This window comes from Lycorma delicatula, chromosome 2 (assembly GCF_047948215.1).
Source record: "Lycorma delicatula isolate Av1 chromosome 2, ASM4794821v1, whole genome shotgun sequence".
In the NCBI taxonomy this organism is placed as follows: domain Eukaryota; kingdom Metazoa; phylum Arthropoda; class Insecta; order Hemiptera; family Fulgoridae; genus Lycorma; species Lycorma delicatula.
This window is the reverse complement of record NC_134456.1, coordinates 553,817-567,098: the sequence shown is the minus strand read 5'-3', so window position 1 is coordinate 567,098 and position 13,282 is coordinate 553,817. Positions and strand designations below refer to the sequence as shown.

At 28.4% G+C, this 13,282-nt stretch overlaps 1 protein-coding gene across 1 annotated transcript in view; it reads right to left on the bottom strand.

Moving 5' to 3' along the window:
• Positions 1-4,911: 4,911 nt before the first annotated feature.
• Positions 4,912-13,282, bottom strand: part of arr (low-density lipoprotein receptor-related protein 6) — a 174,783-nt gene continuing 166,412 nt past the window's right edge. Inside the window, exons 24-25 of the mRNA XM_075357774.1 lie at positions 11,787-11,905; positions 4,912-6,664 (exon numbers count right to left, since the gene is read on the bottom strand). Of these exons, the coding sequence (XP_075213889.1) occupies positions 6,175-6,664; positions 11,787-11,905 (609 nt within the window). The 3' untranslated portion in view covers positions 4,912-6,174. The remainder of the gene's footprint in view (positions 6,665-11,786; positions 11,906-13,282) is intronic.

Sequence of the window (13,282 nt, the reverse complement as noted above, 5' to 3'; positions counted from 1 at the left end):
TATACAACTGTTATCAATAAGGTCTATAATCTAAAAATAATTTAATTTTTAAAAAATTAAGTATTAACTAATTAATGTAGATGATGTAAGTATTGTGGAATGCATGAACATTTAAGATCAGTTGTGGCATAAAATACAGCTGTTGATTTACTCTGTGGCTAAATTATTACACATTCTTTTACTACCCCCATCATCTAAAAAAAAAAAATTAATAAAATAATTCGCATTTAAAAAAGAAAATAATAGTAAATCAATAAAACAATAACCCACTGATGTCAAAATAAACTATTGATCTTAGATAAATACTCGCTACAAAAAATCACTTAACATAAAGCATTTACTAACTGATACTAATGAGGTAATATACAATTAAGAGAATTAATATTATATTATCCTTGCGATAAGAAATTAATGTTTTGTTGGTTATATTTTTTTAAATATTACATAAAAGTACAAATTCGATCTACTGGTATAAATATCTCGAAAAACATTTTGAAGTAAACAAAGGTGTTTATTTCAAAGGAGTACTTCAAAGAAGTCATTGTTTTAGTACTTTGTATACTTTCTAAATCATTTAAAAAAAAAAAAAATATAGTATAAAACGAAGATTTAAAACAAAGTACTGAGTAGCACTACTGTTAAACCAATAATATTAGAAATGGCTAAGTTACGACATGTTTTCAACATATAAGCAAACAAACATTTGTGTCAATACTGAATTCTTGGTACCATAAAAATATATATAATATTTGTTGAAATTCAACATTCATTTAAAAAAAAAGTGTAATAAAAACCACAACAGAGGTCTAGATTGACCAAATTAATTCCCACATGACTATGAGTTTGGAAAAAAATTGGAAATGAGTTTTCTGTCTACACTGTACACAAACACATAAAACTGGTATAAAATAAGATAACTGCTTTTATCTTAATTCATAAGTGTTCCAAAAATCTATTCTAATAATCGCTAATTAAATTTTTTTGGTAGATTTCTTTAAAAAACAAGAAACATTGAAGGCTATTGCTAAAAACAAATTCAGCTGAAATTAGTATCTTTACAAAGAAATTAAATTACAAAGGAAATAACAATTGATTAATTCATCAATAAAAAATATAATAAAAGTACATAGATTATACATTAAAATCAAACTAATTAAAAATAATTCTACGGTAAAAAAAAAAAAAAAAAAATATGTAATGCAAACTGTAATCACTGACATGTACACTGAATAAACATTTTAAATTCTCTTAACATTACTGTACTCAAACAGAGAAATAAACAAGTTATTGTATAAATATTCAGGAACTTTATGGTAAACATACTTTTAATTGTTAATTAAGTTGCAATTCTGAATCTATAGAACATAAGGCACATATCATTAAAAATTAAAACATTCTTATAAATGTATACATACATAAATACAAATGTACACACATCAATCTGTTATATACAATTTTTTATTCTGTACACATTATTAAGAGCAAATTGCTACAAAAGGCACAATTTCACACACATACATAAGTGATGGGTTCAAAAAATCTAATATCAAGTTAAAAAAAAAAGTAGCCACAAGTGCTTTTCTCCCTGCAATAGTAACACCTGATGGTTGTAGATTAGCTGCAACCATTAGATTAGATGATAATGCCACAAATTTAAAACTTTACTTTTCTTAACTATCATGATTTTAAATTTGTTAAGATTACATAATTTAATACTTGTTAGCACTCTCAACAATGAACAAAAATCTAACTTTAAAAAATCTCACGTTTAATTTACGACATGAGAAATGCTCATCAATTGCTATTTACAGAAAGTAAAAATAAATTGATGAAGATCATACAGTGTTATGAACATTATATTGCAACGGAGCTTATTATAAAAAAAAAACCAGGGTAGTCTTCAACATAACTCATATTGTTATCGGTGCAAATATAACTTTAATTATTTTAACTTTCGTTAAATGATCTAATAATTTATAAAGAATTTGAAACAAACAATATCCCTCTTCATTAACTGAAAAATTAAAATGTATCGCATAGTAACAAAATGTACTCTATGCATACTCAAGAACAATAGTATTAAAATGCTACTATTCAGAAACCTTTGGTCAGTGTGAATTAACACTTTGTACACTACTTCATGAAATGGAGATCTACGGCTGTGTGATGCGAGTTGAAATGTAACTTCCTATTTATCCATGATGATGTTCACCTGAATAAAATGTACAAAGAGCTATGCTGAATGACAACTTAAATTCATACTTGGAAAATGCTAAAATATTTAACATACAATTGTATTAATGGTTACCAAGTGTTTTCTATTTATGAATTCAAGTCAAACATATTAAGAAATAAATATAGGCTCACAGCACCTTTAAATACTTTTAACCACAATAATTAAGAAAGAAAAGTTGTTTTATGACAAAGTTAAACAGACTGCATAGTTCTGAAAAACACCGTGCTGTTGGTAGAATAATGATGTACAATTAACAATTTTCTTACAAATTTTTTTTTTATGAACTCATCTCTTACATACATTACATTTTTGTTAACATTAAATAACAAAAACAAATAAAACTTATACCTTCTCTATTTCCATTTTTCCTTTCAAAATTCTAATTTTCACACAGATAAGGAAATCTAAAATAATTATACTCTGCAATATATACACACACACACACACACACACACACACATACACACACACAATATACATTAAATATACAAATTTATGTACACAATAATAATAATGATAATTATAAATTACACAACAAATTACTAAGGTGAAGAAATGAACACAAATATTAGTTAATGACATGACAAGTCGGTCAGATTAATTAACTTAACCGAATATACGATTTGTTTTACGATAGATCATTCTAATAAATTAATTTATGTACTATCATTCTTTAAATAATTAAACCATCAACTAACAAAGCTAATGCTGAAAAGATGCTAATGTTAACAAGTAATATTATTTACAACAAATCGTTACAGTTTATTTTATTTGTTAATAACGTTATACAATATCCTCATATTTCAGGACCAGATTGAAGTCAACAAACTGCTACACAAAACTCCCAATATCATTTTTACCGACCAACAATGTTGATCTGATTTCCAGATTGGTTCTGTTCTATATAAGTTACTACCAGTAGTTAATTTTTCATATCATCTACCGTAAGGCTGATAAAAATTTTCCTGACAACAGTTAAGAATGACTTGAAAAACTGCGTTAACTTGGCATAAGCAGAGAAACGTCTCTAAATCTGTACTACATACTAAAAAATAAATTTTATTTTTTTGAGTTAAAACATTTTTGGAGTGTTATTTGTATGAAATACTTCATTTCAATTTCTTCTGGTTATCTTGTAATTAGGATGAAAATAAACATGAAGATTTTAACATAAGTTATTAAATGCTTATATAATAGGCTATATTTATTATACAGTGGAGTATATTCTGCCAAACATAGCTGCACAAGGAATAAAACCACACAGGATTATAACCTTAAAAATAATAAAAACAGTTTTACCCTGTAAAGTATTAAGTAAATTACCTAATTATAAAAAAAAAAACTACAATTGCCTTCAGAAAATAAACATAAATAACTTAATTAAATACATTAATTTTTTTTTTTAATGAAATAATACCAAATTTTAATAAAATGTTTAACAAAGAAATTTTATAATTTTCTTTATATATATATATTAATAGATATGTTTCACAACAAATTTTTTATTTTAACTTATTATCTAAGTTACATTAGAATAAAATCTGAATTATAATGAGAGAATATACTTTATTGAAATGAATTTTATGCGAGTGCGTTTACTTACATTTAGGTAAAGTTAATGTATATAATATACACACAGTACAAAACATAAAAAAATATAAAATAAAATAAAAATACAGAATACTTAATGGCAAATGCTCATTGCACTATTAATATCACATTAAACATATACATGTTTCCAATATGAAGCTAATGATGCATCGAGACAATGCAAGACCAGCCTGGAATGAATTATAAGTTTATATTGATTTAAAGGTCATTTAAATGATAATTTAACTCGTCAGGATTTATTAAAGTTAATAAAATTAAAATAGCTTTGTTTTTGTCAGTAATACACAGAATTAACAGTAAACATTCATTTACAAGTAGCAGCATTGTAGTAGTACATAAAAAGAATTGCCTAGTACAGTACTTATGAGGAAATTGAAAAATTAAAATTCAGAAGAGTAAATTGATAATTTTTCTTTTTTAAAAAAAATGAAATTTACTTAAGAACAGTTGATAACTACTGTACTATCATATAAGTTGCAACATATGTAATTAAAATTTGTGTCATGTGTATTCCTTGCTCAATTAATTTTTCATTTTAATAAATTTCCTGGACACACATACATATACACAAGCTTTCCATTAAATTTCAGCACCATGTAACATTGTAGCTGATGCATCAATCTCTTTCATACAAATTATTAATCTCAAATAAAACTGTATAAATTCATAAAAACATATTTCCTGTTTAAACCATACCATAAATATTTTGTGTTTAGTTCTAAAAAAAACAAACTAACTCTTAGTATTCTGTAAAGTTAAAATGCTGTGTTCTTCAAGCCGTATCTCTTGTTTCTCAAACATGCCGTAAAACCATAGATGCAAATGTAATATGGAAATACTTAGCGGAAAATAATTTTCATTAACTTGTAAATGTTTCTATTCATCAATCAAAACTATGCAGTATAAAACCTGTTACAAACTTTTTTGAAGCAAGTATACTTAGTGTTTTTACATTTTTTTAAAAGAATTTATTAGAAATATTATATAATAAATTATTTAAGAAAAGTTTTTTGTATCAATAATTTGCTAAATATACCACTGAAAACTAATTTTATGTCTTTCTTTATTTTACGGTCGCAGAAAGTGTATTTGTTTAATTTCTTGTTGACAAGAATAGTTCTTGTTGACAACATTTTAGTTTAAAAATATTTGTAATCTGACAAAATTTATTTTGATTAAATTGAGAATGTCAATTTAATTTTTTGTTATTTAACACGTTCACTGCGGCAGATAAAATAGGGAACTAAACCATCTTGCTGCACAGGCAACTATGATGCTGTATAGTAATTACCCACTATGTATTAAGGCATATATTTACCTGTCCTGTGGCTTTGTACTGTGCTTCTAGTTTTTATACGAATTTACTCTATATGCTGAACTGTTTGACCTTGGATTTTCGTTTGGTATACATTTGTACCATACCGCATATTACATTGTTTTTTAATCTCTTTCTGACAATTTTATTTCCTTTTCATATATTTTTATCACAAGTTGTTCAATAAATTATTCAACAAAACATTCATAATATTACTTAATCTTATAAATGCTGGTTTTTATTTATAAATTAAATTAATTATATTACGTCACCTAATCCATTACTCACTGTTTTGATTTGTCAACTTATTTTTCCTAAATGAAATATATGTTGAAATATTTTTATATAAACACTAGACGAACATAAAATTTATTTCCAGATAATTGGGTCTGAAATCGCTTCACACAAAATGTTTATACGCTTGCTTGTAAATATCATCCAAATTAATTAATTGATTTATTTTGACTTGATTACGAGTAGACGCTAAATAAGAATATGTATAAAAGAACTGTTTCAACTAGAGTTAGTTCAGTGTTTTTCTGAGAGATATCATAAACTATAAAATCGTTTTAAAGCATAATTTTAGTTATAAAGAAAAATAAAATATTCATTACATATGGCACATTATATGCCATAACGCATAGTCATCAAGTACAATATGGTAACAATGAGACCCATACAGCATGAGAGTTAATTTAAATAACTTACCAATCTGTCTGTACTGGAATTACGCAAAGACAAGCACACAGTAACTCCCTATTACGGTACATATATGCACCGTACCGCAGCAAACATACTAAAAGAAAGTTATCAGCTTCTGCAAAATTTGTGTCACTTGAAACACTCACAAATTGAACTTAGTTTAAGATCTCAAGAATTAAAACTTAAGATTATTTATTTTCTGAAGGCAATTTATATTTTATTTTTTTTTTATTTTAAAGCTATTACAATGAAACTGAATATGTCAGCTGAGTGACATAATTAAATAAGTGAGGTAGAAGCATAGGTAATGTCAGCAATTAAAGCGGCCATTTGGTGAAGGAGGTGGAGGTAAGGGATGAAAATATGTAGATGAAGATGGTGAAGGAGGACCAGATGAATGGGAGCGAGGTGTAGGAGGTGGAGGAAAAGGATCACTATCACATCGGTAATTAGAATCAGACTCATCGCAGACATCTGTGCTGCATGGTGTTGGTGGAGGAGGCCTATATCGGGGGCAACAGTAATCGTCTCTTTGAACTGTTGTTGCTGGACTAGGTGGAGGATTTAAAGGGTAGCATAAAAGAGAAGCAGAACTTGAGGCGCCAGTTACAGCACTCCGACTACGCTCATAACTGGAACTGCTTCCACCGTTCAATGTTGACATCCTGACTGTAGCAGGAACAGCTGGTTTTAATACCTGGTTTACTCCCACAATTGGCAAAACACGTTGTGGTTTTGGTGATAATGGATCTGCTGCTGAATCACCTTCACATGGCAGGCCAGGATTTGGTTTTGCACACCTTAAATTCAAACAAAAATGCAATAATAAATTTTTGTACTCTCAACATGAATCGCATAAAAGTATTTCCAGAATATCACACAGTTTTTTATTTAGTTAAACTAATTTACTAGAGATCATACAGCCGGATAAAATAATTGGGTTTTTTCCAAACAGTTTTCCAACTATTGCTGCGTCTGGGTGTATGTATGTAGGCAAATGCAATTACCGCTACTGGCCTGGCTTGCCAGGCCTAATGTAGCTGCAGAAGTAGTGCAGTATAAGTGTAAATGTACCAGTAAACATGTGGCCTGGAACAGACTCAGGTTGACCACTCCTGAGACATGCGGTTAATTGAAACCCAACCGCTAAAGAACACAGGTATCCACAGTACCTGTCTAGCATTTAAATCCATTCAAAAGCAACTGCCTTTACAAGGACTCGAACCTTAGAACTCTTGACTTCAAAAATCAACTGATTTTGCGACGAGTTTAACCAGTAGACTAATCCTAGGTTGAATACAGTAATTATTATTTTTTTTGTAAATGTAATAAACACTCACAGGAAATTAATTAAAATAAAAAGTAAATTCAAAAAAAAGAAACACATTTTAATCCTGTCATGGCAATTGCAGGACTTCCTTGCCAAAGCTACACAACCACTTTTAATGATATCCCGAAATATCTGTAATGAAGCACCAGTTTTAATAAGTTTTTAAAGTTATATCTTTCAACCTACTTACCACACAGGCTATTTTCTGGACTTCAAAGAAATGCTCCTCCCAACTAAGAAATGATAGAAAGAATTCTGTGCTTAGTTTAGAAGCTGAAATATTACACGTATAATCTATAAACAAGATCAGACAAATTTTGTCTCTATTATCATGTATGTGGGTTTTTAATAACTTTTAGTTTTTACAATGTACAAGAATTCTGTTTGGTTATTGTACACAAACTTAAAAAGAATTAATTAGTAATAAAACAAAAAAAAGACTCATATTAAAATAATGATATTTCTACTAAGAAAAATCACAATGCCTACGCTCCCACACAGGAGTCCTTAATTAAACATTAAAAAGAAAATTTTGAATACGTTGTTTATGAATTGTAATAATTTCTAACCATTCTAAATATGAGGGGCACTCAAAAAGTTTTCTACCTACCTCAGAAAGGGTGGTAGTAGAGAGGTAGTATCATTTTTATTTTTCAATATAGGTCCCAAGCACTTCTGCACACTTGCTCCATTTAGCCTGCACAGAGGTTATGCCAGAGTAAAAAAATTTTATCTTGCTCCTCAAAATATCCTGAAATAGCTGCTTTCAATTCATCATCATTGTGAAAACATCTGTCCCAAAGGTTTTTCTTGAGGTTTCTGAACAGGAAAAAATCACTGGGGGCCAGGTCCAGGAGAGTGAGGAAGTTGTTGAAATATACACTCCCTCAAAGCTTAAAGTTTGCTTTACGTGTGATGAGTGGACTGGAGCATTGTCATGCAAAAGCAAGATCCTTTGGTTAGCTTCCCTCTTCGCTTTTTCTTTATTTCTGCCTGTAGCTTCTGATACTCAGCGTAGATATTACCAGTGATAATTTGCTTGTGCTCAGTGTATTCGATCAACAAAATTCCCTCAGTATCCTAAAAAATTGTGACCACAGCCTTCCCAGCCGACGGCTGGGTCTTGAATTTTTTGGATGTTGGGGATTCTAGTGTTTCCACTGCATGGACACTTTTTGTCTCAAGATCCCAGTAATGAACCCATTTTTCATCACCGGTCACCAACCTGCTGAAAAAATGCATAGGATCCCTCTTTCACACAGTTGCAAGTTCTGCGCACTCAACTGCACAGAACATTGCTTCTGATGTGATGTGAGGTTTCACGGGACCCATCAGGAACTGATTTTTGTCATGTGTAAATGGTCATGAAGTATTGTTATAATGGTTCCTTCGGACACTCCACATTCTATAGCAAGTATTGCAACCCTTACACGCCTGTCTTCCATAAACAATCTGTCCACTTTCTGGCAGATATCAGGTGTGGTTGCTTCCACAAGTCTTTCACTGCAAGAATCATCTTCGATGGGTTCCCTGCTCCACTTACTTTACAACTAATCATTGCTTCAATTTCTGCAAATCCATTGCCGTAGTCGGGTTACTAACTTCGGAGCACTACTGTATCAACACTTGTATTACGGTATCAAACACATCTCAATATGTAACTTGCAACACCCCTAGGTAGATAACTTTTTGAGTGCTCCTAGTACGTCACCACAAGCTAGTACTCGATAAAAAAAATAAAAAATAAATAAACTTGACTAATAGATTAAAAAATAAATTAATTTCTATTTTATCAAATTAAATATGCAATTTTTAAATACTAACCTTAAATCTACTTAAAATATTTACAAAACTAGATGAAGGGAGTGGTTCTGTTAAAAAGTATTTGCCCTAGAAAATAAAAATCTTTTTATGTACAAAGAACTGAAAGGACAAAGGGTTTGACCATTTTCCAACTGGAAAAAAAATAATAAAAAACCTGGAGCTCTATTATTATCCATGTTAACAATATTCTCTCAATTAAATCATCGTTAAAAACACGATAAGTACTATAAAGGCAAATAAATAGTTTAAGGGAAGTGTGTGTGTACGTGTATATATATTAGAATCCCAGACACACCTTTGCCTTCTTAATATGTTTATTTGTGGTTCCCATCGCAGTCAATTTCTTTTTATTTTAAGTTTTTTAGTCACTGGAGGTAGGTACCTCCAGTCACATTACACATACAGTAACAGTGGCAGTGGATGTGTTGGTTGAGCCACATGCTCTACATTATCACACCCTTTACAAAATTTCAATTAAAAAACTCAACAAAGATTTTAGATATTTATCTGAAATGCATTTCCAACCCCAAACCCAGTGAATATGTTGTTTAATATAGTCAGAAATTGAGAAAATATGCAATCATTGTTCATAATTATTTACATTTCCAAGTAATTAACTACAACTTCAGACTTTCATATCATCATAAAACATATTTATAATTCTTTCCACCAACCTATTTTCTAATTTTCACCCTTCCTTCACAATCGTAAAAGGCAAATCTTACAACATTTTCTTTCCTAGGCTTTTTTACAACAAACAATTTCTAAAGAATTGTAAATAACAATTTTAAATAATCTTACTAACAACCTACTACATGCAGTATGCTTGGTTGATGTAGATCCTTCCTGTCACTACCTCCCATATCAATATTGCCTATAGTGAAATTACTTACTCCTCAGCTTGCTCAAAAACTGATTTGTGTAAGTCCTTCTCAAAAATTGAACAGAAATAACTGAAGTTTTCTGCTTCTTCTACTGATATCACCTTTTAAACCCTAGTATAACTTATTCCCAATATTAGTGATAATGTTTAAAATCTCTTCACGATTCTTTCTTGTTTATTAAAAGATAAATTTTTTAAAGAATAAAACTTTATTATCGCCAAAAATGTGCGCTACATACTAAACAAGATAAATAACCTTTTTTGTTGGTAACTTATATTTAATAAAAATAAAAGGTTTTCCATAGCCTAAGTTAAGGTAGAAAACTGCAGAGCACTGAAATACTTAAGTGTAATAAAAAGAATACCTAATACTCTTTTGAATGAAATGATAAGTTGGCAATAACAACGCATAAACATTATCATACACAATACATTATAATAGTAATATTTCAGCACTTCATTTTTTCTGAAAGATATATTTACCCCCAAAAATCAGAACATAGTTACAAAATTTTTTAAGTCATTTAACTAGATATATTTAATAATGTATAATCATTGTTATAGACGAAAATCACTAAAAAAGTAATGGAACAATGAAATGTTGAAAATAAATACTGATTAAATTGATTTTGTAGACATATACTGAGAAGTACTTCTTGTTCAACAAACTGCATACAAAAGGTTAAAGAAGCAAAAAATACTTATTTGTGATTTCACAGATTATCTTATCTGTAAACTTGTAGATATTATCAGATATTGAAACACTTAAATAACAGCATCCAAATATTTAAGAAAAACTGCTACGTGCAACACTGATAAATAATGTTAGCACATTAGACAACTGACACTTCACTTAAAATTAGAAATAACCATTGTCATCTCATATATATTCCATATCTGGCTAATGTATTAAATTGCACTTCTTGTTTACTTTTGTACATTTATTCTTTATAAATTGATTACCAATAGAGCCAATGCCATATCATCGTAGATTAAATAAAGCACAAATCTGTAATTAAGATCATTAATAAGCTATTTACTACAGGAAATTTAATTCATATAAGTTAATCTAAGAACTACCAAAAGTAAATCTTACTATCTATCTTTGCATACCTTAAGCAGAAGCATTGTAATGTAATATCATAGAACATTTTCATATTTCTGTCAGGAATTTTATAAGCTCTTTTAAATGTAATTTTTTTATGATGAAATTTTATTTGACTGTATTAGGTGTAAATGTAAATTTTTGCATTTTTGTATTAGGTGTTTTTAAATTAAGTTTTTCTTTTGTTAAAGTTAAGCAATTTCTGTTAAAAATTAATGTATTTTTTTACAATACTGATTTCATGGTGCAACAGTAGAACTAAGTATTTCCTGTATATTTTAAAGTTAACAGTGAGATATTTATGTACCGTTTATAATAATGATTTCATAATTCTTCTCAGTATAAAAAAGTTAAAGGAAATATATGTAAATACTTTTTACCTTAACACAATAAAATTAAATAAAAAGAAATAACCAAACATTTTTACAGAGAAGGAATAACATACTGGCCAAATAATTTGTTCTCCTTTAGATTATAACAGTATTACTTCCTGAGTAATTTGTTACATAATTCTTAAGTTTATAAACCAATTAAGTAAAACGGGAATTTTAAAAACACCTTTTAATCTACTGCTTAAGGTGTATTTTAACTATTACTTAAAGACTGACAATAAACATCAAAAAGTGCTGATTAAAACAAACACCTAACTTTTTCCCTGGTAAGAGCGATCCAGTTCAATTACTATATATATATATATATATATATATCAGCAATCAGTAGAGATCAGCTTATTAAGTTAATCAGTTAACAATTTATACCTATTAAAAATTAAGTACATACCTTCCACGACACTTATATGCAGCAAATGCAACTAATGCAAGGCAAGAAACAACAATGAGAACAACAAGGAGAATACCTCCTCCCTGAGGATGTGGAACGTGAGACCCTGAAGGATCAACCTGTGAAACAAAACAACAAAACACCATTTTACACTGATATTACTATGCTTAATGAAGATAAATCACTTGAATGAATAAATTATTTTAAATGTTAAGTAATTATTATGAAACCAAATAACCTAAGAAAAATTAATACTAATATAAAATAATCAATTTTTTTTTATTATTTAAGCTATCAGAATAAAACCTGTTTGTTTATACTATAAAAAAATTATATATACTATAAAAAAATTATTTACATGCTAGGCATTATCTAAGTATTTCATTGCATCACCCACACCTTGTCAAAAGCCTGCGAGAAGGCGTGCATTTTTGTTAAGTTCCTGTAAGTATACGGTATACGAACCAACATACAGTTAAATAAATAGAATGATATACAATAAAAAGTGGGAGTAACTTACCCTGTTACTGCTCTTACAATACTGTAAAAATATAAGCTTATTGAAATTTAGTAATTCCTTATTGAATGAAGTTAATGTTTTTTTACCATATTATTTATGTGCACTTCAATGCCAATAAACAATAATATATCAACCATAAAAAATAGAAAAGTTACATCAACTCATCAATTCATAGTTTTCAAAATTTCAAAACAAATTTTAGAAAAAAAGTGTTCCAAGTTTATAGGTTTTAACTTTATTTACATAAATTTTTGTTAAACTTAACTCTAAAATATAAAAAAAACTTTATTAAAAGATTGATAAAACCTGTATAAAAATTTTAAGACATAAATGAATCTTTACTTCTGTAAAAGTGCTCAAAATTGATATAACCAGCAGGAAAAACAACATAGCTTATGTTTATTTATAAATCCTCTCATAAAACAGTAATAAATACAGTAACCTCAACAATAAAGTAAATTTGCTTTACTAACCCAAAAGTATTTGTCACAACACAATAGAACAATAAATATTCAAATTAACACCTATCTATTATTAACATATTTAAGTATATTTTAGAGCACTTCTAAATCGCTTCCCAAATACACGTCTATCAACTTGAAAAATTTCTAGTAATTATAACAAATAATTGAAAACATTTTAAAGCAAAAAAATTTACATCATATTTTATATACCGTTTGGTTTGTCTGAATCCTTTTAATATAACCAATGACTGTCATGATAACAAAGCCTTTCTACAAAAATGTAAGATGAAGAGCTCCAGAATAAATATAAAAATAGCTTATAACAGCAAGCAGACAAAACAAAATCACTCTCATAGTTTTTTCTTTAATTGTTTATAATATAACTGATAAATCAGTTATATATGAATCACCATAAAAATAAAAAAACAGATATAAATATTAATAACTGATATGGAAATAAAATGGTGAAACAATTTCCAATAATGAGAAAATCAAACCGCTTATAACTGCCC